At 51.6% G+C, this 24,794-nt stretch overlaps 1 protein-coding gene across 1 annotated transcript in view; it reads right to left on the reverse strand.

The window, feature by feature from the left end:
- Window positions 1-24,794, reverse strand: part of SEC23IP (SEC23 interacting protein) — a 90,404-nt gene that overhangs the window by 44,396 nt on the left and 21,214 nt on the right. Inside the window, 9 exon segments of the mRNA XM_083149913.1 lie at window positions 6,616-6,771; window positions 7,627-7,797; window positions 8,554-8,649; window positions 14,429-14,572; window positions 15,361-15,479; window positions 17,085-17,293; window positions 23,243-23,384; window positions 23,646-23,735; window positions 24,257-24,374. Of these exon segments, the coding sequence (XP_083006039.1) occupies window positions 6,616-6,771; window positions 7,627-7,797; window positions 8,554-8,649; window positions 14,429-14,572; window positions 15,361-15,479; window positions 17,085-17,293; window positions 23,243-23,384; window positions 23,646-23,735; window positions 24,257-24,374 (1,245 nt within the window).

The following is a 24,794-nucleotide window of genomic DNA, read 5'->3' on the forward strand; positions in this document are numbered from 1 at the left end:
ACACATGACAGCGGTGGTACGACCAGACACTAATAATCCAGGAGGTACGTGCACATGACTGATGCAGTTACACCTGCAGGGGGTGGTTACACATGACAGCGGTGGTACGACCAGACACTAATAATCCAGGAGGTACAGTACGTGCACATGACTGATGCAGTCACACCTGCAGGGGGTGGTTACACATGACAGCGGTGGTACCACCAGACACTAATAATCCAGGAGGTACAGTACGTGCACATGACTGATGCGGTCACACCTGCAGGGGGCGGTTACACATTACAGCGGTGGTACCACCAGACACTAATAATCCAGGAGGTACAGTACGTGCACATGACTAATGCGGTCACACCTGCAGGGGGTGGTTACACATGACAGCGGTGGTACCACCAGACACTAATAATCCAGGAGGTACAGTACGTGCACATGACTGATGCAGTCACACCTGCAGGGGGTGGTTACACATGACAGCGGTGGTACCACCAGACACTAATAATCCAGGAGGTACAGTACGTGCACATGACTGATGCAGTCACACCTGCAGGGGGTGGTTACACATTACAGCGGTGGTACCACCAGACACTAATAATCCAGGAGGTACGTGCACATGACTGATGCGGTCACACCTGCAGGGGGCGGTTACACATGACAGCGGTGGTACCACCAGACACTAATAATCCAGGAGGTACGTGCACATGACTGATGCAGTTACACCTGCAGGGGGTGGTTACACATGACAGCGGTGGTACGACCAGACACTAATAATCCAGGAGGTACAGTACGTGCACATGACTGATGCAGTCACACCTGCAGGGGGTGGTTACACATGACAGCGGTGGTACCACCAGACACTAATAATCCAGGAGGTACAGTACGTGCACATGACTGATGCAGTCACACCTGCAGGGGGCGGTTACACATGACAGCGGTGGTACCACCAGACACTAATAATCCAGGAGGTACAGTACGTGCACATGACTGATGCAGTCACACCTGCAGGGGGTGGTTACACATGACAGCGGTGGTACCACCAGACACTAATAATCCAGGAGGTACAGTACGTGCACATGACTGATGCGGTCACACCTGCAGGGGGTGGTTACACATGACAGCGGTGGTACCACCAGACACTAATAATCCAGGAGGTACAGTACGTGCACATGACTGATGCAGTCACACCTGCAGGGGGTGGTTACACATGACAGCGGTGGTACGACCAGACACTAATAATCCAGGAGGTACAGTACGTGCACATGACTGATGCAGTCACACCTGCAGGGGGTGGTTACACATTACAGCGGTGGTACCACCAGACACTAATAATCCAGGAGGTACGTGCACATGACTGATGCAGTCACACCTGCAGGGGGTGGTTACACATTACAGCGGTGGTACCACCAGACACTAATAATCCAGGAGGTACAGTACGTGCACATGACTGATGCAGTCACACCTGCAGGGGGTGGTTACACATTACAGCGGTGGTACCACCAGACACTAATAATCCAGGAGGTACGTGCACATGACTGATGCAGTCACACCTGCAGGTGGTGGTTACACATTACAGCGGTGGTACCACCAGACACTAATAATCCAGGAGGTACAGTACGTGCACATGACTGATGCGGTCACACCTGCAGGGGGTGGTTACACATGACAGCGGTGGTACCACCAGACACTAATAATCCAGGAGGTACGTGCACATGACTGATGCTGTCACACCTGCAGGGGGTGGTTACACATTACAGCGGTGGTACCACCAGACAATAATAATCCAGGAGGTACGTGCACATGACTGATGCGGTCACACCTGCAGGGGGTGGTTACACATTACAGCGGTGGTACCACCAGACACTAATAATCCAGGAGGTACAGTACGTGCACATGACTGATGCAGTCACACCTGCAGGGGGTGGTTACACATTACAGCGGTGGTACCACCAGACACTAATAATCCAGGAGGTACGTGCACATGACTGATGCAGTCACACCTGCAGGGGGTGGTTACACATTACAGCGGTGGTACCACCAGACACTAATAATCCAGGAGGTACAGTACGTGCACATGACTGATGCTGTCACACCTGCAGGGGGTGGTTACACATGACAGCGGTGGTACCACCAGACACTAATAATCCAGGAGGTACATGCACATGACTGATGCAGTCACACCTGCAGGGGGTGGTTACACATGACAGCGGTGGTACCACCAGACACTAATAATCCAGGAGGTACAGTACGTGCACATGACTGATGCTGTCACACCTGCAGGGGGTGGTTACACATGACAGCGGTGGTACGACCAGACACTAATAATCCAGGAGGTACAGTACGTGCACATGACTGATGCAGTCACACCTGCAGGGGGCGGTTACACATTACAGCGGTGGTACCACCAGACACTAATAATCCAGGAGGTACAGTACGTGCACATGACTGATGCAGTCACACCTGCAGGGGGTGGTTACACATTACAGCGGTGGTACCACCAGACACTAATAATCCAGGAGGTACAGTACGTGCACATGACTGATGCTGTCACACCTGCAGGGGGCGGTTACACATGACAGCGGTGGTACCACCAGACACTAATAATCCAGGAGGTACGTGCACATGACTGATGCAGTCACACCTGCAGGGGGTGGTTACACATTACAGCGGTGGTACCACCAGACACTAATAATCCAGGAGGTACAGTACGTGCACATGACTGATGCAGTCACACCTGCAGGGGGTGGTTACACATGACAGCGGTGGTACGACCAGACACTAATAATCCAGGAGGTACGTGCACATGACTGATGCAGTCACACCTGCAGGGGGTGGTTACACATGACAGCGGTGGTACCACCAGACACTAATAATCCAGGAGGTACAGTACGTGCACATGACTGATGCAGTCACACCTGCAGGGGGTGGTTACACATTACAGCGGTGGTACCACCAGACACTAATAATCCAGGAGGTACAGTACGTGCACATGACTGATGCAGTCACACCTGCAGGGGGTGGTTACACATTACAGCGGTGGTACCACCAGACACTAATAATCCAGGAGGTACGTGCACATGACTGATGCAGTCACACCTGCAGGGGGTGGTTACACATGACAGCGGTGGTACCACCAGACACTAATAATCCAGGAGGTACGTGCACATGACTGATGCGGTCACACCTGCAGGGGGGGGGGGTTACACATGACAGCGGTGGTACCACCAGACACTAATAATCCAGGAGGTACGTGCACATGACTGATGCAGTCACACCTGCAGGGGGTGGTTACACATTACAGCGGTGGTACCACCAGACACTAATAATCCAGGAGGTACAGTACGTGCACATGACTGATGCAGTCACACCTGCAGGGGGTGGTTACACATTACAGCGGTGGTACCACCAGACACTAATAATCCAGGAGGTACGTGCACATGACTGATGCGGTCACACCTGCAGGGGGTGGTTACACATTACAGCGGTGGTACCACCAGACACTAATAATCCAGGAGGTACGTGCACATGACTGATGCAGTCACACCTGCAGGGGGTGGTTACACATGACAGCGGTGGTACCACCAGACACTAATAATCAAGGAGGTACGTGCACATGACTGATGCTGTCACACCTGCAGGGGGTGGTTACACATGACAGCGGTGGTACCACCAGACACTAATAATCCAGGAGGTACGTGCACATGACTGATGCAGTCACACCTGCAGGGGGTGGTTACACATGACAGCGGTGGTACCACCAGACACTAATAATCAAGGAGGTACGTGCACATGACTGATGCTGTCACACCTGCAGGGGGTGGTTACACATGACAGCGGTGGTACCACCAGACACTAATAATCCAGGAGGTACAGTACGTGCACATGACTGATGCAGTCACACCTGCAGGGGGTGGTTACACATGACAGCGGTGGTACCACCAGACACTAATAATCCAGGAGGTACGTGCACATGACTGATGCGGTCACACCTGCAGGGGGTGGTTACACATTACAGCGGTGGTACCACCAGACACTAATAATCCAGGAGGTACAGTACGTGCACATGACTGATGCAGTCACACCTGCAGGGGGTGGTTACACATTACAGCGGTGGTACCACCAGACACTAATAATCCAGGAGGTACAGTACGTGCACATGACTGATGCAGTCACACCTGCAGGGGGTGGTTACACATGACAGCGGTGGTACCACCAGACACTAATAATCCAGGAGGTACGTGCACATGACTGATGCAGTCACACCTGCAGGGGGTGGTTACACATGACAGCGGTGGTACCACCAGACACTAATAATCCAGGAGGTACAGTACGTGCACATGACTGATGCGGTCACACCTGCAGGGGGCGGTTACACATTACAGCGGTGGTACCACCAGACACTAATAATCCAGGAGGTACGTGCACATGACTGATGCAGTCACACCTGCAGGGGGTGGTTACACATTACAGCGGTGGTACCACCAGACACTAATAATCCAGGAGGTACAGTACGTGCACATGACTGATGCTGTCACACCTGCAGGGGGCGGTTACACATTACAGCGGTGGTACCACCAGACACTAATAATCCAGGAGGTACAGTACGTGCACATGACTGATGCAGTCACACCTGCAGGGGGTGGTTACACATTACAGCGGTGGTACCACCAGACACTAATAATCCAGGAGGTACGTGCACATGACTGATGCGGTCACACCTGCAGGGGGCGGTTACACATTACAGCGGTGGTACCACCAGACACTAATAATCCAGGAGGTACGTGCACATGACTGATGCAGTCACACCTGCAGGGGGTGGTTACACATTACAGCGGTGGTACCACCAGACACTAATAATCCAGGAGGTACAGTACGTGCACATGACTGATGCAGTCACACCTGCAGGGGGTGGTTACACATGACAGCGGTGGTACCACCAGACACTAATAATCCAGGAGGTACAGTACGTGCACATGACTGATGCAGTCACACCTGCAGGGGGCGGTTACACATTACAGCGGTGGTACCACCAGACACTAATAATCCAGGAGGTACGTGCACATGACTGATGCGGTCACACCTGCAGGGGGTGGTTACACATGACAGCGGTGGTACCACCAGACACTAATAATCCAGGAGGTACAGTGCGTGCACATGACTGATGCAGTCACACCTGCAGGGGGTGGTTACACATGACAGCGGTGGTACCACCAGACACTAATAATCCAGGAGGTACAGTACGTGCACATGACTGATGCAGTCACACCTGCAGGGGGTGGTTACACATGACAGCGGTGGTACCTCTATGGGGGGAATTCAAGTGTGTTGTGCACCAGCAACTAGTCAGCCATGATTAATCTTTAGTCTTGGACCAACAACCTGAGAAACCCGTGAATGGAGGAGCCCAGATTGGGAAGCACGTGACTATACGCTCATTGTGAACACCCGACACCCCAAGGGTAATCCCTATAACTACAAGTCTTTTCTGTGTGTTCCCTCACTGGTTGCCAGTGACTTACGGGTTCTAGAAGAGGCTGGCACTGCCAGTTATTCTTCTGTCATCCCATAACTAATCATCATGTATGTGTGGTGGGTACGTGGGACTAGCAGCTGATAGGTGGTGGATGGTGCTGTGTGGGTACAGGTGCTGTGCGGGCACAGGTGCTGGTCTAGTATGGTGTATACCTAGGATAGTATTATAATGCCAGTATACTACGGTGGGCATGGACACAACACTATAGCAGCGGATAGGTGGTGGATGGTGCTGTGTGGGTACAGGTGCTGTGCGGGCACAGGTGCTGGTCTAGTATGGTGTATACCTAGGATAGTATTATAATGCCAGTATACTACGGTGGGCATGGACACAACACTATAGCAGCGAATAGGTGGTGGATGGTGCTGTGTGGGTACAGGTGCTGTGCGGGCACAGGTGCTGGTCTATTATGGTGTATACCTAGGATAGTATTATAATGTCAGTATACTATGGTGGGCATGGACACAACACTATAGCAGCGAATAGGTGGAGGATGGTGCTGTGTGGGCACAGGTGCTGGTCTATTATGGTGTATACCTAGGATAGTATTATAATGCCAGTATACTACGGTGGGAACGGACACAACACTATAGCAGCGGATAGGTGGAGGATGGTGCTGTGTGGGCACAGGCGCTGGTCTATTACGGTGTATACCTAGGATAGTATTATAATACCAGTATACTACGGTGGGAACGGACACAACACTATAGCAGCGGATAGGTGGAGGATGGTGCTGTGTGGGCACAGGCGCTGGTCTATTACGGTGTATACCTAGGATAGTATTATAATGCCAGTATACTACGGTGGGAACGGACACAACACTATAGCAGCGGATAGGTGGAGGATGGTGCTGTGTGGGCACAGGCGCTGGTCTATTACGGTGTATACCTAGGATAGTATTATAATGCCAGTATACTATGGTGGACACAGTGCTATAACACCCCATACCTCTTCCTGGTGCGGCCCGCCCACTGCACACTCCTCTATGATACACCTACCTCCTGGGGTCACACTTACATGAAGGCTCTTATATCCTCACACAAACATGGCCGCAGAGGAAAGACAGCAGGGAATAAGCGAAAACCACGTACCGGGTGATAAATATTGAAGAAGCCTCTGCAGGTCGGTAGTCTGTAGCCTTCATCAATCTTGTTCCAGCCTCGCACAGTGAGGAACATTCCGATAGGAGAACCCAGGGCAAAGAAGTTCACTGGCTTAAAATCCAACACGTTATGGCGCACCGAAACCTAAGCCCGGAACACAAAGAGATGGAACGTCTGTGAGGCACCATCGGTGCAGATACACAGGTAACACACTGCGTGGCTATGATGCAGCACAGCAACACGAGGTGAGCAAATGTCCGCGCCCTAGAGAGGGACGGGCTCCGGGCAGCCGCGCCCTAGAGAGGGACGGGCTCCGGGCAGCCGCGCCCTAGAGAGGGACGGGCTCCGGGCAGCCGCGCCATAGAGAGGGACGGGCTACGGGCAGCCGCGCCCTAGAGAGGGACGGGCTCCGGGCAGCCGCGCCCTAGAGAGGGACGGGCTCCGGGCAGCCGCGCCCTAGAGAGGGACGGGCTCCGGGCAGCCGCGCCCTAGAGAGGGACGGGCTCCGGGCAGCCGCGCCCTAGAGAGGGACGGGTTTCCGGGCAGCCGCGCCCTAGAGAGGGACGGGCTCCGGGCAGCCGCGCCCTAGAGAGGGACGGGCTCCGGGCAGCCGCGCCCTAGAGAGGGACGGGCTCCGGGCAGCCGCGCCCTAGAGAGGGACGGGCTCCGGGCAGCCGCGCCCTAGAGAGGGACGGGCTCCGGGCAGCCGCGCCCTAGAGGGACGGGCTCCGGGCAGCCGCGCCCTAGAGGGACGGGCTCCGGGCAGCCGCGCCTTAAAGGGTCGGGCTCGGTGAAACATCTCTCTTTTATCCCCACTTTTCTGATAATCGCTAAACAATGTTGAATCCTCACATTCAATTATTTCTGGAATTTCCTTAGACCGATGGAACATTCCGTATAACAGAGGTTACCTGTGACTGTGCTGTAGTTTATATAATGTGTACGCGATGCATGGGAATGTGTAGAATTACTGTACAGCGGCAGGTGGTCGGAGATTACCTGTCCAGTACCCGTTTCAAAGTGCTCATAGTCCACATGAATGGAGGAGACCGCCGCCCCTGCCGGAAGCTTCTGTTTTGGAGGCACTACCCCCCCATTGTCACAGAGGGGTCCAGTTTCCTCCTGTTGGATCTGAAGAGCTCTCTGGCTTGCTGCAGCTTTTCTCACCACCTAATGGGAAAAACGACACACATACATCACTCCCCCAGGAGGGGGCAGCACTGAGCATATTACCAGCGGTTACCACATTATAGTGTAGGACTGTTATACATCACTCCCCCAGGAGGGGGCAGCACTGAATATTACCAGCGGTTACCACATTATAGTGTAGGACTGATACATCACTCCCCCAGGAGGGGGCAGCACTGAGAATATTACCAGCGGTTACCACATTATAGTGTAGGACTGATACATCACTCCCCCAGGAGGGGGCAGCACTGAGAATATTACCAGCGGTTACCACATTATAGTGTAGGACTGATACATCACTCCCCCAGGAGGGGGCAGCACTGAGAATATTACCAGCGGTTACCACATTATAGTGTAGGACTGATACATCACTCCACCAGGAGGGGGCAGCACTGAGAATACCACATTGCAGTGTAGGTCTGATACATCACTCCCCCAGGAGGGGGCAGCACTGAGAATACCCCATTATAGTGTAGAACTGTGATACATCACTCCCCCAGGAGGGGGCAAAACTGAGAATATTACCAGCGGTTACCACATTATAGTGTAGGACTGTTATACATCACTCCCCCAGGAGGGGGCAGCACTGAGCATATTACCAGCGGTTACCACATTATAGTGTAGGACTGTGATACATCACTCCCCCAGGAGGAGCAGCACTGAGAATACCACATTGTAGTGTGGATTAGAGGAGGCTCTCGGCAGTAGGGCTGTACTATATGGGGTGACATTACCTACCTGCAATGCATTGAGCTCTTCCACATATTTGGCAATCTTCTTTCTGGGCCCCAAAGGAATTCCCATCTCTTTCAAATCATCGATGGTGCACATGAGCTGAGGAGAAGAGACTCTGGATTACACATTCAGCTAATGGTCATTATAATTATTATCATTATCATGCTGCTATGTACGCGACATACAGGGAGGGGGTCCTTGTCCGCGACATACAGGGAGGGGGTCCTTGTCCGCGACATACAGGGAGGGGGTCCTTGTCCGCGACATACAGGGAGGGGGTCCTTGTCCGCGACATACAGGGAGGGGGTCCTTGTCCGCGACATACAGGGAGGGGGTCCTTGTCCGCGACATACAGGGAGGGGGTCCTTGTCCGCGACATACAGGGAGGGGGTCCTTGTCCGCGACATACAGGGAGGGGGTCCTTGTCCGCGACATACAGGGAGGGGGTCCTTGTCCGCGACATACAGGGAGGGGGTCCTTGTACGCGACATACAGGGAGGGGGTCCTTGTACGCGACATACAGGGAGGGGGTCCTTGTACGCGACATACAGGGAGGGGGTCCTTGTACGCGACATACAGGGAGGGGGTCCTTGTACGCGACATACAGGGAGGGGGTCCTTGTACGCGACATACAGGGAGGGGGTCCTTGTACGCGACATACAGGGAGGGGGTCCTTGTACGCGACATACAGGGAGGGGGTCCTTGTACGCGACATACAGGGAGGGGGTCCTTGTACGCGACATACAGGGAGGGGGTCCTTGTACGCGACATACAGGGAGGGGGTCCTTGTACGCGACATACAGGGAGGGGGTCCTTGTACGCGACATACAGGGGTGGGGTCCTTGTACGCGACATACAGGGAGGGGGTCCTTGTACGCGACATACAGGGAGGGGGTCCTTGTACGCGACATACAGGGAGGGGGTCCTTGTACGCGACATACAGGGAGGGGGTCCTTGTACGCGACATACAGGGAGGGGGTCCTTGTACGCGACATACAGGGAGGGGGTCCTTGTACGCGACATACAGGGAGGGGGTCCTTGTACGCGACATACAGGGAGGGGGTCCTTGTACGCGACATACAGGGAGGGGGTCCTTGTACGCGACATACAGGGAGGGGGTCCTTGTACGCGACATACAGGGAGGGGGTCCTTGTACGCGACATACAGGGAGGGGGTCCTTGTACGCGACATACAGGGAGGGGGTCCTTGTACGCGACATACAGGGAGGGGGTCCTTGTACGCGACATACAGGGAGGGGGTCCTTGTACGCGACATACAGGGAGGGGGTCCTTGTACGCGACATACAGGGAGGGGGTCCTTGTACGCGACATACAGGGAGGGGGTCCTTGTACGCGACATACAGGGAGGGGGTCCTTGTACGCGACATACAGGGAGGGGGTCCTTGTACGCGACATACAGGGAGGGGGTCCTTGTACGCGACATACAGGGAGGGGGTCCTTGTACGCGACATACAGGGAGGGGGTCCTTGTACGCGACATACAGGGAGGGGGTCCTTGTACGCGACATACAGGGAGGGGGTCCTTGTACGCGACATACAGGGAGGGGGTCCTTGTACGCGACATACAGGGAGGGGGTCCTTGTACGCGACATACAGGGAGGGGGTCCTTGTACGCGACATACAGGGAGGGGGTCCTTGTACGCGACATACAGGGAGGGGGTCCTTGTACGCGACATACAGGGAGGGGGTCCTTGTACGCGACATACAGGGGTGGGGTCCTTGTACGCGACATACAGGGGTGGGGTCCTTGTACGCGACATACAGGGGTGGGGTCCTTGTACGCGACATACAGGGAGGGGGTCCTTGTACGCGACATACAGGGAGGGGGTCCTTGTACGCGACATACAGGGAGGGGGTCCTTGTACGCGACATACAGGGAGGGGGTCCTTGTACGCGACATACAGGGAGGGGGTCCTTGTACGCGACATACAGGGAGGGGGTCCTTGTACGCGACATACAGGGAGGGGGTCCTTGTACGCGACATACAGGGAGGGGGTCCTTGTACGCGACATACAGGGAGGGGGTCCTTGTACGCGACATACAGGGAGGGGGTCCTTGTACGCGACATACAGGGAGGGGGTCCTTGTACGCGACATACAGGGAGGGGGTCCTTGTACGCGACATACAGGGAGGGGGTCCTTGTACGCGACATACAGGGAGGGGGTCCTTGTACGCGACATACAGGGAGGGGGTCCTTGTACGCGACATACAGGGAGGGGGTCCTTGTACGCGACATACAGGGAGGGGGTCCTTGTACGCGACATACAGGGAGGGGGTCCTTGTACGCGACATACAGGGAGGGGGTCCTTGTACGCGACATACAGGGAGGGGGTCCTTGTACGCGACATACAGGGAGGGGGTCCTTGTACGCGACATACAGGGAGGGGGTCCTTGTACGCGACATACAGGGAGGGGGTCCTTGTACGCGACATACAGGGAGGGGGTCCTTGTACGCGACATACAGGGAGGGGGTCCTTGTACGCGACATACAGGGAGGGGGTCCTTGTACGCGACATACAGGGAGGGGGATCCTTGTACGCGACATACAGGGAGGGGGTCCTTGTACGCGACATACAGGGAGGGGGTCCTTGTACGCGACATACAGGGAGGGGGATCCTTGTACGCGACATACAGGGGTGGGGTCCTTGTACGCGACATACAGGGGTGGGATCCTTGTACGCGACATACAGGGAGGGGGTCCTTGTACGCGACATACAGGGAGGGGGTCCTTGTACATGATAAACAGGGATGGGGTCCTTGTACGTGGAACACAGGGGAGGGGGGTCTGTAGGTAGATTTCCCGTTGACCCAGAAAGGAGGAGATCTGCTGGGCGCTTACAGCCAGAACACAGAGGGGGGGGGGGTCTGTAGGTAGATTTCCCGTTGACCCAGAAAGGAGATCTGCTGGGTGCTTACAGCCAGAACACAGAGGGGGGGGGGGGTCCTGTAGGTAGATTCCCCAGTGACCCAGAAAGGAGATCTGCTGGGAGCTCATAGCTAGAACACAGGGGGGGTCCTGTAGGTAGATTTCTAGGAAACCCAGATGCAGCAACGCTGAGCGTATCCAACCCCTACAGGAAGTCACATACGGTTTCCGTCTCTGTACAATACACCATTGGCCTCTAGATTCCCTGAGCCCTTATGAAATGTTATACAAAAACTTTTGCCCATAGTTATACAGGAGAGAATGCATTTACTGACACACACACACAATGTCGGTACTCCCAGGAAATGAAGCCCCTTGACATGATAATTTGCATATTTCTGTTGTAGAGGACACAATGGAGCAAACAAGCTGTTCTAAATGGGAAACACATTGCACCATATGAACCCCAGATAAACACTGTAACCTATGAACCCCCCCCCCCCCCCAGATAAACACTGTAACCTATGAACCCCCCCCAGATAAACACTGTAACCTATGAACCCCCCCAGATAAACACTGTAACCTATGAACCCCCCCAGATAAACACTGTAACCTATGAACCCCCCCAGATAAACACTGTAACCTATGAACCCCCCCAGATAAACACTGTAACCTATGAACCCCCCAGGTAAACACTGTAACCTATGAACCCCCCAGGTAAACACTGTAACCTATGAACCCCCCCAGATAAACACTGTAACCTATGAACCCCCCCAGATAAACACTGTAACCTATGAACCCCCCCAGATAAACACTGTAACCTATGAACCCCCCCAGATAAACACTGTAACCTATGAACCCCCCAGGTAAACACTGTAACCTATGAACCCCCCAGGTAAACACTGTTACCTATGAGAGCAGTGTGACAGAAAGTTTTCTCCTGCTCCTGATTGGCAGATGGGATAAACCCCTAGATAGGCAGCTACAGATCTATAGACTACATGTTCCATCATGCACTGCTCAATGCCAAGTCATCAGTATGGAGAAGGTGGAAATGCCACAGAGTGCAGACTGCAACCAATGCCTCCAGACACAAGTCACCCCTTCTCCCCAACCAATGCCTCCTCCAGGCACAGGTGACCCCTGATCTCCAAGCAATGCCTCCAGACACAAGTCACCCCTTCTCCCCAACCAATGCCTCCTCCAGGCACAGGTGACCCCTGATCTCCAAGCAATGCCTCCAGACACAAGTCATCCCTTCTTCCCAACCAATGCCTCCTCCAGGAACAGATGACCCCTGATCTCCAAGCAATGCCTCCAGACACAAGTCACCCCTTCTCCCCAACCAATGCCTCCTCCAGGCACAGGTGACCCCTGATCTCCAAGCAATGCCTTCAGACACAAGTCATCCCTTCTTCCCAACCAATGCCTCCTCCAGGCACAGATGACCCCTGATCTCCAAGCAATGCCTCCAGACACAAGTCACCCCTTCTCCCCAACCAATGCCTCCTCCAGGCACAGATGACCCCTGATCTCCAAGCAATGCCTCCAGACACAAGTCACCCCTTCTCCCCAACCAATGCCTCCTCCAGGCACAGATGACCCCTGATCTCCAAGCAATGCCTCCAGACACAAGTCACCCCTTCTCCCCAACCAATGCCTCCTACAGGAACAGGTGACCCCTGATCTCCAAGCAATGCCTCCAGACACAAGTCACCCCTTCTCCCCAACCAATGCCTCCTCCAGGCACAGATGACCCCTGATCTCCAAGCAATGCCTCCAGACACAAGTCACCCCTTCTCCCCAACCAATGCCTCCAGACACAAGTCACCCCTTCTCCCCAACCAATGCCTCCTCCAGGCACAGGTGACCCCTGATCTCCAAGCAATGCCTCCAGACACAAGTCACCCCTTCTCCCCAACCAATGCCTCCTCCAGGAACAGATGACCCCTGATCTCCAAGCAATGCCTCTAGACACAAGTCACCCCTTCTCCCCAACCAATGCCTCTTCCAGGCACAGATGACCCCTGATCGCCAAGCAATGCCTCCAGACACAAGTCACCCCTTCTCCCAACCAATGCCTTCTCCAGGCACAGATAGCCCCTGATCTCCAAGCAATGCCTCCAGACACAAGTCACCCCTTCTCCCCAACCAATGCCTCCTCCAGGAACAGATGACCCCTGATCTCCAAGCAATGCCTCCAGACACAAGTCACCCCTTCTCCCCAACCAATGCCTCCTCCAGGCACAGGTGACCCCTGATCTCCAAGCAATTCCTCCAGACACAAGTCACCCCTTCTCCCCAACCAATGCCTCCTCCAGGCACAGATGACCCCTGATCTCCAAGCAATTCCTCCAGACACAAGTCACCCCTTCTCCCCAACCAATGCCTCCTCCAGGCACAGATGACCCCTGATCGCCAAGCAATGCCTCCAGACACAAGTCACCCCTTCTCCCCAACCAATGCCTCCTCCAGGCACAGATGACCCCTGATCTCCAAGCAATTCCTCCAGACACAAGTCACCCCTTCTCCCCAACCAATGCCTCCTCCAGGCACAGATGACCCCTGATCTCCAAGCAATTCCTCCAGACACAAGTCACCCCTTCTCCCCAACCAATGCCTCCTCCAGGCACAGGTGACCCCTGATCTCCAAGCAATGCCTCCAGACACAAGTCACCCCTTCTCCCCAACCAATGCCTCCTCCAGGCACAGATGACCCCTGATCTCCAAGCAATGCCTCCAGACACAAGTCACCCCTTCTCCCAACCAATGCCTCCTCCAGGCACAGATGACCCCTGATCTCCAAGCAATGCCTCCAGACACAAGTCATCCCTTCTCCCCAACCAATGCCTCCTCCAGGCACAGGTGACCCCTGATCTCCAAGCAATGCCTCCAGACACAGATGACCCTGGTGGAGAATGCCCTCTTGCCCCTCTCTAGTACATGAACCCAGATACTAGTACACACAGGAGAGCGGCCACATGTAAACCTACCAGAGACTCCATATCAATCTTCTCTTTCTCGAACACACTGATGTAATCAGCCAGGCTGAGGGTCTCCAGCGCCTCCTGCAGGCCAGGCAGCTCTTCCTGCATCAGTTCTGATTCATTGGACCCGCACGAGGAGGTAACATTATTCTATGTATAAAAAGAAGTCACATTTCATTACAATAGGCAGAGCAGTCAGGCCAGCTATATACATGTGGCAACATAGGGGACATGGGAACCCCAATGCCAAACATCTAATGCCCCAATGATCACAGAAGGGAGATGGCGTGGAGCTGCCCAGGTGATCCCAGCACCACACACACCTCACAGATCGCACAGTTACATAAGTCACCACCAGTGGCGGTTTTAACCTATGGGCTGCAGTGCTGCTGCAGTGCTGCTGCAGGGCCGCCCCCCCCCCCCCCCCCAGGTAAAATCCGCCACTGTCTCTGCGTAAAGTGAAGCCAGATGCCATCTGTGAGACTACACGGACTTCACTGTGACTGACAGTGACTTCCTATTGGAAGTCCGACCTGCCAGTCACTCAAGGCAGTCCCATTGGGAAGATCTTCCCTCCCTCTGGGATGCCTCTCTATGCGCAAATGTGCAGCAGCCCCCACAACGGGTTCTGCGCATGCGCAGTACTGCGGACCATACTGCACATGCGCCGGACCCGGGAACCAGATTAAGCCTCCGGGGGCTGCTGCAAAGGCAGGCCATGGAGGCTGAGGCCAGCGCATGCGCAGTATGTATGACGTTACTGCACCTGTGCTGGCCCCGTGCTAGGGAGTGCGGCCGTGACAGCAGCGGTGGAAGCCCGCATTGCGGCAGCCCTCCTCCTCCATAACAGTAAGAGCCGCCACTGGTCACCACACCGGACCCGACACCAGAACGGCTGGTACTGGACTAGGGGTACACAGAGAGCGGCCCAGACGTACCTGTTTTTCCTCCACAGCAGGTTTCAGCAAAGCAATAACATCCGGGGGATCGGTCAGCGCAGGGGGAGGAGCCATCATGTCCGACTGGTTGGACAGAATATCAAACAGAATCAAAGAGCCTAGAAATGACAAGACATAAGTGATCAGTAACAGGGATATGGTGGTACACAGAGCGTACAACAATCACACACACACACACACACACACACACACACACACACACAGCATACACCAATCACACACACACACACACACACACCAATCACACAGACAGAGCGTACAATCACACACAGGCATAAAACACACACACACAGAATATACACCAATCACACAGCAGAACATAAACCAATCACACACAGAACATAAACCAATCACACACACAAAAAAAAAAACAGGCATAAGACACACCCATTTTAGAAAACAGATAATAAACGTCTCTAACAATAAAAAGCCGCATCTGCTGGATGGCGACACCTCCTTATGGGGATTAAGGCCCTTTTTCTGGTTCACTCCTTCTGGCAAATTCCTTCTCAAATGGACAAAACCATGGGGGTTATTTTGGTTCACTCTTTCTGAGAAAATCCTTCTTAGATGGACAAAACCATGTGCACTGCAGGTGGGGCAGATGTAACATGTGCAGAGAGAATTAGATTTGGGTGGGGTTTTACTTCAAAGTGAGATCTATATTGCAGTGTAAAAATAAAGCAGCCAGTATTTACCCTGCACAGAAACAAAATAACCCACCCAAATCTATCTGCACCTGTTACATCTGCCCCCCTGCAGCGCACATGGTTTTGTCCATTTGAGAAGGAATTTGCCTTTGCAGGTGAACCAGAATAAGGGCCCATGTGTAAATACCGGCTGCAGGCAACACAGCGTCTGCTCCGCTATCCAGGTTGCATTGAAATCCCCCAACCCACAGATTACAAGTACCCAGCATTGTTCTCTTACACAGCAACATTGACCTGTACTATGCACATAGATACAACAGCCTTACTTGTACTACATTGGCCCTTCAGACCCCAAGCTCCAATAACAGAGAGAGCAGACCGGGTGACCAGCAAGGGCCATGAGATCACTGTCTCTGCCATTGTGATCTCCCAGTCACCGCGGCTGCCGTACCTGCTGTGATAGAAGCCTGGTGCCCAATATGTTCAGCTCCGGAACGGTGGGAAATCTGTAACTCCCCGTTTGCTGTCTGAGTTTACATTAGTTTTAGTACTTATTCTGGTCCATATACAATGCTATGAATTACGCAGCATTACGTGTGGACTAAACGCCGCCCGCACACCGTGATCCTCCGCATGGCTGCAAATGGATGATTTGCATATTCATCCATTCGCAGCCTTGGGTGCGGGGGAGAAATCATTCAATGGTCAGTGACCATCGAATGATTTGTCCAGCACTCGCAGATCTGAGACAACTCTATGGTGTCTCAGACCTGCACGCGCCCTGTGCGGGAAGCGGGCCACACACTCCAGCCCCCCCTGCACCACTGGCCCATTACCATGGGAACGCCCATAAAACGCTGAGCGTTCCTATGGGCTATGCCCACACTGCTAGGTATGAGCAGTACGGCAAACCAATTCGAATAACCCCCTTAGACCGGAGCACAGCACCGTGCTGCCTACTGCATTCTTTGTATCGTACAGAGTATACATCCAGAGAATATTCTGCTACTCACTCCAGTCCCTGCCACAGGTTACATCAGACTGAAGCATTACCTAGGCTGTGACCGGCCACAGAGACTCCTCCTTTAAAATCAGGGTTTCTCCTCATGAAAAGGTCGTAGAGCCGGTTGACCTCTATGATGACCTTGTCCACAATGGTCTGGCAGTAGGTGGGGCTGTTGTAAAACAGGATGTCCAGCAGGGTCTCATTGGTGAAATGACGTAGGCGACCAATGCTGGGCAATGTGATCTTTTTGATATGCCTGTAAGTAAAGAAGGGGCCAGCTAATACCGTGTAGTTAATAAGGAGATTTCTGTCTTACCTGTTAAATCTCTTTCTTCCAGGACATCAGGGGCCACAGGGCTAATGCTGGGTAGTGGAGTGGGAAAGAAAAAGCATACCAGCACCCAAGAGGTTAAACTTATTCTGCCTCCCAGGCAGACCAGGCTCCTTCCCACCTCTACCCCGCCTCCAGGCCAGGCAGCTCAGTTTTTAACAACCCTGGGCTGGAGACGAGAGAAGGAAGAGAAGCACCGCACAGAAACACATTCTAGTTCATACAACAAAGGAACTAGGTAACCACAACATTAACATAACAAAAGCACGCATGGCAGGGAGGGATCCCTGTGGCCCCTGATGTCCTCAAAAGATTTAACAAGTAAAAAATAAATCTCAGTTTATTCTTCGGGACATGTCAGGGACCACAGGGCTAATGCTGGGACGTCCTAAACCATCTGTAGGAGCTTCTGGATGGATTGCTCCAGCTCCCTGGAGCAATTTGTGGAAAAGAACAGGTTAGGTGGAGGATGTCGGAAGGGGAAGAAGTAGCCTCGGGAGACACCAGCCCAAACTCATGATTCTGTCGTGGTTTCCAGCCAGACATCTGAAAACCCCAAAAGGTTGCCTCCCACCTTGGGATCCCCCAGGTGAAGGCCTGCCCCGTAATGCGGAGGGTTTGTCCTCTGGCTTAGGGTCAGAGCGCCTGGTGGCCCAGGGCTTGGGTTCTTGAAAAAGAATGTCCCATGCCCTGGAAGCAAAAGGACTGGAAGGCAACTCAGGGACAAGGTGTAGGAGCAGATGGTAGGAAAGCTGCTTTAGAAGCTGCCACTGTAGCTACAATTTTATCCAGTTCGGCCCAACAGAAGGAAGTCCAGGTCCGCTTTCCAAGAGCGCAGCCACAAGGACCTTCATGCTGCAACTGCCGAAGCTGACACTCAGGAGTTAAGGGTAAGAGGGGGAACTGGACTGCACACCATATTTATAAACATAATGAGAGGTGCTACCAAGTTAAGGCTTCTAGTACCATACAGGAAAAAAAGAGCAATACTGATGCACACTGTAGGTGCTAAGAACACTGATAGTAAAAATAATTTTGATAAACTCTTACAATTAACATGGAGTATAATTGAAGTTCTTTGCTCAAATATGTGGGCCCATCCACCGCGTCCAGGTGAACTTCATTAGATGGGTCCCTAACATTTCTAATACTAACACATTATATAAAGGACCTTCATGCTGAAACTGCCGAAGCTGACACTCAGGAGTTAAGGGTAACAGAATCTAGTGCCGACTCCCCTAAATAGAGGGTGGCCTGATGTACCACCTCAATGTTAGGTAGCAGGTCCTCCACGGGCACACCCTGTGCTGCATTAGCCGCTAGGGTCTAGTTGCCCATTCCACCAAGGCATTAGTCACCCAGGCTGATGCCAGGGCATGCCTAGATATTGCCTCTCAAGTGATGTAAATGAGTTTTCGGAACTTTTCCAACTTTTGATCAGCCAGGTCTTTGAGAGATGCAGTTGAGATGGGCAGCATAGAGGATCTCAATAGCTTAGCCACATGTGCATCTACTTTGGAAGCCATTTCACAGCGCACCCTATTCTCCTGAGTGCCTGGAGCCAGTCGGAACACCCCTGCTGTGGAAACCACGTGGGAGGTATGAGGCTGCCGGGTCCAGGTGATGTAGCGCAGTGCAGGGGTCTAACAGACCCCCAGCGCTGCTGCTCTGTCACTGACTCCAGCGTCAGTGTAAAAATAAGATTAAAAAAATTCAAAGTGAAGTTTAGGCTGCTTAAAGCAGCCCCTTTCTAAAATGCGTGTTGGCTCCTGCCAGCACAACTAAAACTGAAAGTAGCTAGCCTAGGAGGCGGGGTAGAGGAGGGGGAGGAGCCAGGGCTGTCTCTGAGCAGCAGCAGTGCGATCGAGACAACTCTGCCAATCACACATCCCAGCAGTGCCACCAACCCTACTCCTCCAATCACACATATCAGAGCAGTGCCACCGAGCCTACTCCACCAATCACACCTATCCCAGCAGTGCCACCAAGCCTACTCCGCCAATCACACCTATCCCAGCAGTGCCACCAAGCCTACTCCGCCAATCACACCTATCCCAGCAGTGCCACCGAGCCTACTCCGCCAATCACACCTATCCCAGCAGTGCCACCAAGCCTACTCCGCCAATCACACCTATCCCAGCAGTGCCACTAAGCCTACTCTGCCAATCACAATCCCAGCAGTGCCATCAAACCAACTCTGTCAATCCCACATATGCCAGCAGTGCAACCGAGCCTATGCCACCAATCCCTCTGAGCCTACTCCTCCAATCAAACCTATCCCAGCAGTGCCACCAAGCCTACTCCACCAATCCCACATACACTGGTGGCCAAAATTGCGGACACTTTTTGAAATTTGAATGTTTTTCAACTTTGAATGCTTATAAAAAATGTTACACTTTATGCAGTACAGTGATTACTTTATGCAGTGCAGTGATTCATTTATCAAATGAAAGGGAATTTAATGCTAAAATTAACACAATAAACAGAGGTCAAATATATGCATTACAAGAGTAGTTATGCAGTAAAAACTACCCTTACGCTGAAAATCCCTGTGTACTTATGATGTCACTGTCATATCAGTCTTTCATTGGGTATCTTATTTTTCAAGACAGCAGCACAGCGACGTGGCATTGAGCCAACCAATGTCTGGAGCTCTTCCTTCTTTATTATGTGGTGCCATGAGACAATTAGAACATCATTTAATTCTCTTTTATTGGATGGACACCTCAGATGTACCAGTTTTTTCAAACGGAACCACAAATGTTCTATGGGGTTCAGGTCTGGGCTGTTTCCTGGCCATCCCAACACCTGTATGTCATTCTCTGTGAACCAATGTTTGTATATCCATGCAGTGTGGCAGGGAGCTAAATCCTGCTTGGAAAAAAAATGGGGCATTATCTGGAAAAAAAATCCCTGATAGAAGTTTTGGTTGTAGGATGGTGTCAATATACTTTCTACTTTTCAGTGTGCATGATTCTTTGTTGTCGCTTGAATGCAATCTGGATGTACCTCTTCCCCGATGCTACGTCTCACATATTTTCTCCCATCACTACCAAACATCAATATCTTAGTTTCGTCACTCCATATTACTTGTTTCCACTGACCTTCTGTCCATGCAATGTGTTCTTTCGCCCACTGTATTTGTTTTTGCCACTTCTTTTTATTCAGCAATGGCTTTTTTCGGGGAATCCTATCTTTTAGGCCAACCTCCGTTAGTCTTCTCCGTACCGTTCTTGAACTAACACAAACATCATTATTTGCATTCAGTTCACTGCTAATGGCCGCAGATGACATCCATCTGTCCCTGACACAAATTTGTTTTATTCTACTATCATCAACAGCTGTTGTGCACTTTTTCCAGCCTTTTCCTTCTTTGTTTTGTATAGATTGTGTTTCCTGATAGCATAAACAAAACTTTTGTACTACTGATGTTGTCACATTCCCACCAACTTCTCTCACAATTGCTGCATACGAAAGATCATCTTCACATAAAACAACAATCCTAGATCTCTTCCTGGGTGAGCAGTCACCACTTTCCCTGGATGACATTGTTTTATTTATTTTTTACACTGTCAATAGCACTAAACACACAAACATCCAACCGTAAATGCACTTCCATAACCAACTTTATTCTGCAAAATGAAACAGCCAAACTGACCTTTCCCACCTTTGAACATGATCTCGCACCTGCTCAAATACAACATCTGATCATTGGTCCTCAGAACGACAATTGCGATTGGCTAGTAGTAGCTGTTACTACAATCTGCTTCTTGAATCTCACGCATCTGTGCTTCCTTGTCTGACTTGAAAGTAGCATAACTTCTCTTGTAATGCTTTACATTACATGATCTCTGTTTATGGTGTTGAATTCAGCATAAAATTTCCTTTAATTTGATATATGAAGCATTGCTGTGCGTGAAGTGTAACAGTTTTTATAAGCATTCAAACCTGAAAACATTAATATTTCAAAAAGTGTCCGCAATTTTGGCCACCAGTGTATACCAGCAGTGCCACCGAGCCTACTCCTCCAATCAAACCTATCCCAGCAGTGCCACCAATCCTACTCCGCCAATCACACCTATCCCAGCAGTGCCACCGAGCCTACTGCTCCAATCACACATATCCCAGCAGTGCCACTGCGCCTACTCCGTCAATGACACCTATCCCAGCAGTGCCACCGAGCCTACTTTGCCAATCACACCTGTCACGGACCCACCGGACGCCTGCTCCAATATGTCAATCTGAGCAGCTCCGGCCGTGACTGGGGTTCACTTCGGACACTCGGGTCCTTTCTTTGAGGTACACTGCCACCAGCCAAAACCTGATTTTAGCGCTTGCAATTGCGCAAGGAGCGGCTTGGCTCGCACCTGACCACACAATGCAGTATAAACTAAGGTAACGCTGACCACTCTTCTTCGGCTAATGAGTCTTAAGAACACAGAACCAGGACTGAGAATATATATTATTTATTCCTAGAAATACTACAGAGCTTTAAAAAAAATGGTTACAAGATATTACAATGATTTTAAAAGTACACACAAGATTAAATGCAATTTCAGAAAAAGGGATAAAAAGAAATGACAGAACTGTATCTTACACGTAAGTACACATCCTGACGTGGGGGGGGGGGGTCTCCACAAGAAATCTCTGGTCGCTTACAGCCTGTTTGCTACACCCCCAGGTAGTGACACCGGTCTGTAGGGAGAAGGGTCTTAGTTATACCTTGCAGACTCCCTCATCCCTCCCACCCTTGGGATTTGACTCTTTCCATGCTGATCACTTTTTCCTGGATAAATGAAGAATTGGTCCACTGCTGTGAAGTAGATTTTACACATTCCTCAAGTCATAAGAGGTAATTTAGTGGAGGGGCAGAGAACCTTTGGCCTGTTGGCTGGACACTATTGCTCTTCCCCCCAATGTGGTTTATGAGGGGTTTCCGATCTTATCTAAACATCCTAACTTCAGAGGATTTTTACAGATGTCAAACAGAGGGAATACAGGCCTCAAACTCAAACCAGGGTCACCTACAGTTTACCCACATAATAAAAGACATGTCCTGATTCCAATACTCACAGGAGACATAACTTTACAACCATATTAGACATACATTGATCAAACAGATAATCATAACAGGAGGCATACGTTAATTTGATCGATCACCTGATCTGATCGTTACAACACCTATCCCAGCAGTGCCACCGATCCTACTCCACAATCACACCTATCCCAGCAGTGCCACCGAGCCTACTGCTCCAATTACACATACCCCAGCAGTGCCGCTGAGCCTACTTCGCCAATCACACCTATCCCAGCAGTGCCACCGAGCCTTCTCAACCAATCACACGTATCCCAGCAGTGCCACCAAGCCTACTCCACCAATCACACCTATCCCAGCAGTGCCACCAAGCCTACTCCACCAATCACACCTATCCCAGCAGTGCCACCGATCCTACTCTTCCAATCAGACATCTCACAACTAGGCAGCACACCAGGGGAATTGGTAGGACACTAGCCATCATGACAGACTTAAACCAAACTGGTAGCATAGAGAGCTCTAATCCTCCTGTGATCTGTATTAAAATATCCTGTATTCTTATCACCACCCCATGCCCCCCCCCCCCATTCCCCGTTATACACCCCACTAATCTACACAGTAAGGCGAGACATTCCTGAACCAAGATGGGTACAGAGTTCTATGTGAACCACATATGGGGTGGAATAAGAAAGCCTGCAAGATACAGGTGTTGGCACGATGAAAAGGTTTGGCTAGGTTGCCTGCACCCACAGAATATTACATTTCCCACATGGTCTTACTGAACACCAGACAGCGTGTCATACCAGAGAAGAATAGGGGTAAATTTAAGATGTACAGACCTGTCAACTCCAGTGGCATCTCCATGGAGGGCGCTGTGCCAGCAGACAGGTAGAAACTCCACACGATGCACTTTACCCTCTTCCACAGACTTCTTAAAATGTGTTTGCAACAGTTTTAGGGACACCGCCCTAAAGTCATCCACTAAGAAAACAGAGACAGAACTATTAATAAATGACAAGGACTGGAAGCTTTCATACATGCACCCATAACTCCTGTGCGTACATGCTCTTTGGCGGTGTATATTTTACTGTGGGCTTCTCTGTTGCTGTATATTTGTGGCACCTAAGCTGAGGGAGTCCCCACTCCCAGCCTGACCCACATGTGACACAATGTAATACTAGGAGACAATTATTATTCCACATGTAATTATACATAATCATAGTCCAATAACAGATCACTCACCGCATTCCACCAGGCTTCGAAAGCGAAGATCATACACCGGACCGATTCCATGTACCATAAACACCAGGTGGTCGGCCTGAGGCACCTCCCCTGCGCAGAGAAGCACATCCCTCATTACATTATGTATGGTCACGCTCTGGATCACAGGCGTTTACATACTGTACATACACAGCTATCTGCATGGTTACCATTAGCTGCAGTGACTGGCATTGCCAAAGTTGTTATTTCCCCTCCCCACGTCCATCTCCTCCCCCATCTCTTTCCGTCTCCACACTCCCTGCCATCTCTCTCTCCCCCCTCCACCATCTCTCCCCCCTCCACACCCCGCCACACTCCCCGCAATATCTCCCCCCCTCCACACCATCATCTCTCCCCCCCGTCACATCTCTCCCCCCCTCCATACCCCGCCACACTCCCCGCAATATCTCCCCCCTCCATCTCTCTCTCCCCCGCCACACTCCCCGCAATATCTCCCCCCCTCCATATCCCCGCCATCTCTCCCCCCTCCATAATATGTATTTCAGCAGCACTGATATGACCGTTTCCCCTTCACATTAAATGGCCACAAGGAGTTGAAATGACAGAATGATCCCCCTTCTCCCTGGATGTACCATCAGGAAGCTCATCGTGATCGTCTATGCCCCTCTTCACAACTCGTGGCCTGGACTGCCCATCATGTGTGGTCCCCCACTCATCAGGAATAGCACTTTGCTGGAACTGGACGATTACCTGGAAATGCAGAATCCCAGTATCTTTCAAAATGTACATTACAGACAGTGAACGCCATACATGTGTACATTACATATATGATGCAGACAGTGAACGCCATACATGTGTACATTACACACGATGCAGCCAGTGAACGCCATACATGTGTACATTACACACATGATGCAGCCAGTGAACACCATGTGTACATTACATATATGATGCAGACAGTGAACGCCATACATGTGTACATTACACACATGATGCAGACAGTGAACGCCATACATGTGTACATTACATATATAATGCAGCCAGTGAACGCCATACATGTGTACATTACATATATGATGCAACCAGTGAACGCCATACATGTGTACATTACACACACATGAAGGGACAGTGAGCACCACACATATGTACATTACACACATGATGCAGACA

The sequence above is a fragment of the Crinia signifera genome, chromosome 6, assembly GCF_055691185.1.
Source record: "Crinia signifera chromosome 6, ASM5569118v1, whole genome shotgun sequence".
Taxonomy (NCBI): Eukaryota; Metazoa; Chordata; class Amphibia; order Anura; family Myobatrachidae; genus Crinia; species Crinia signifera.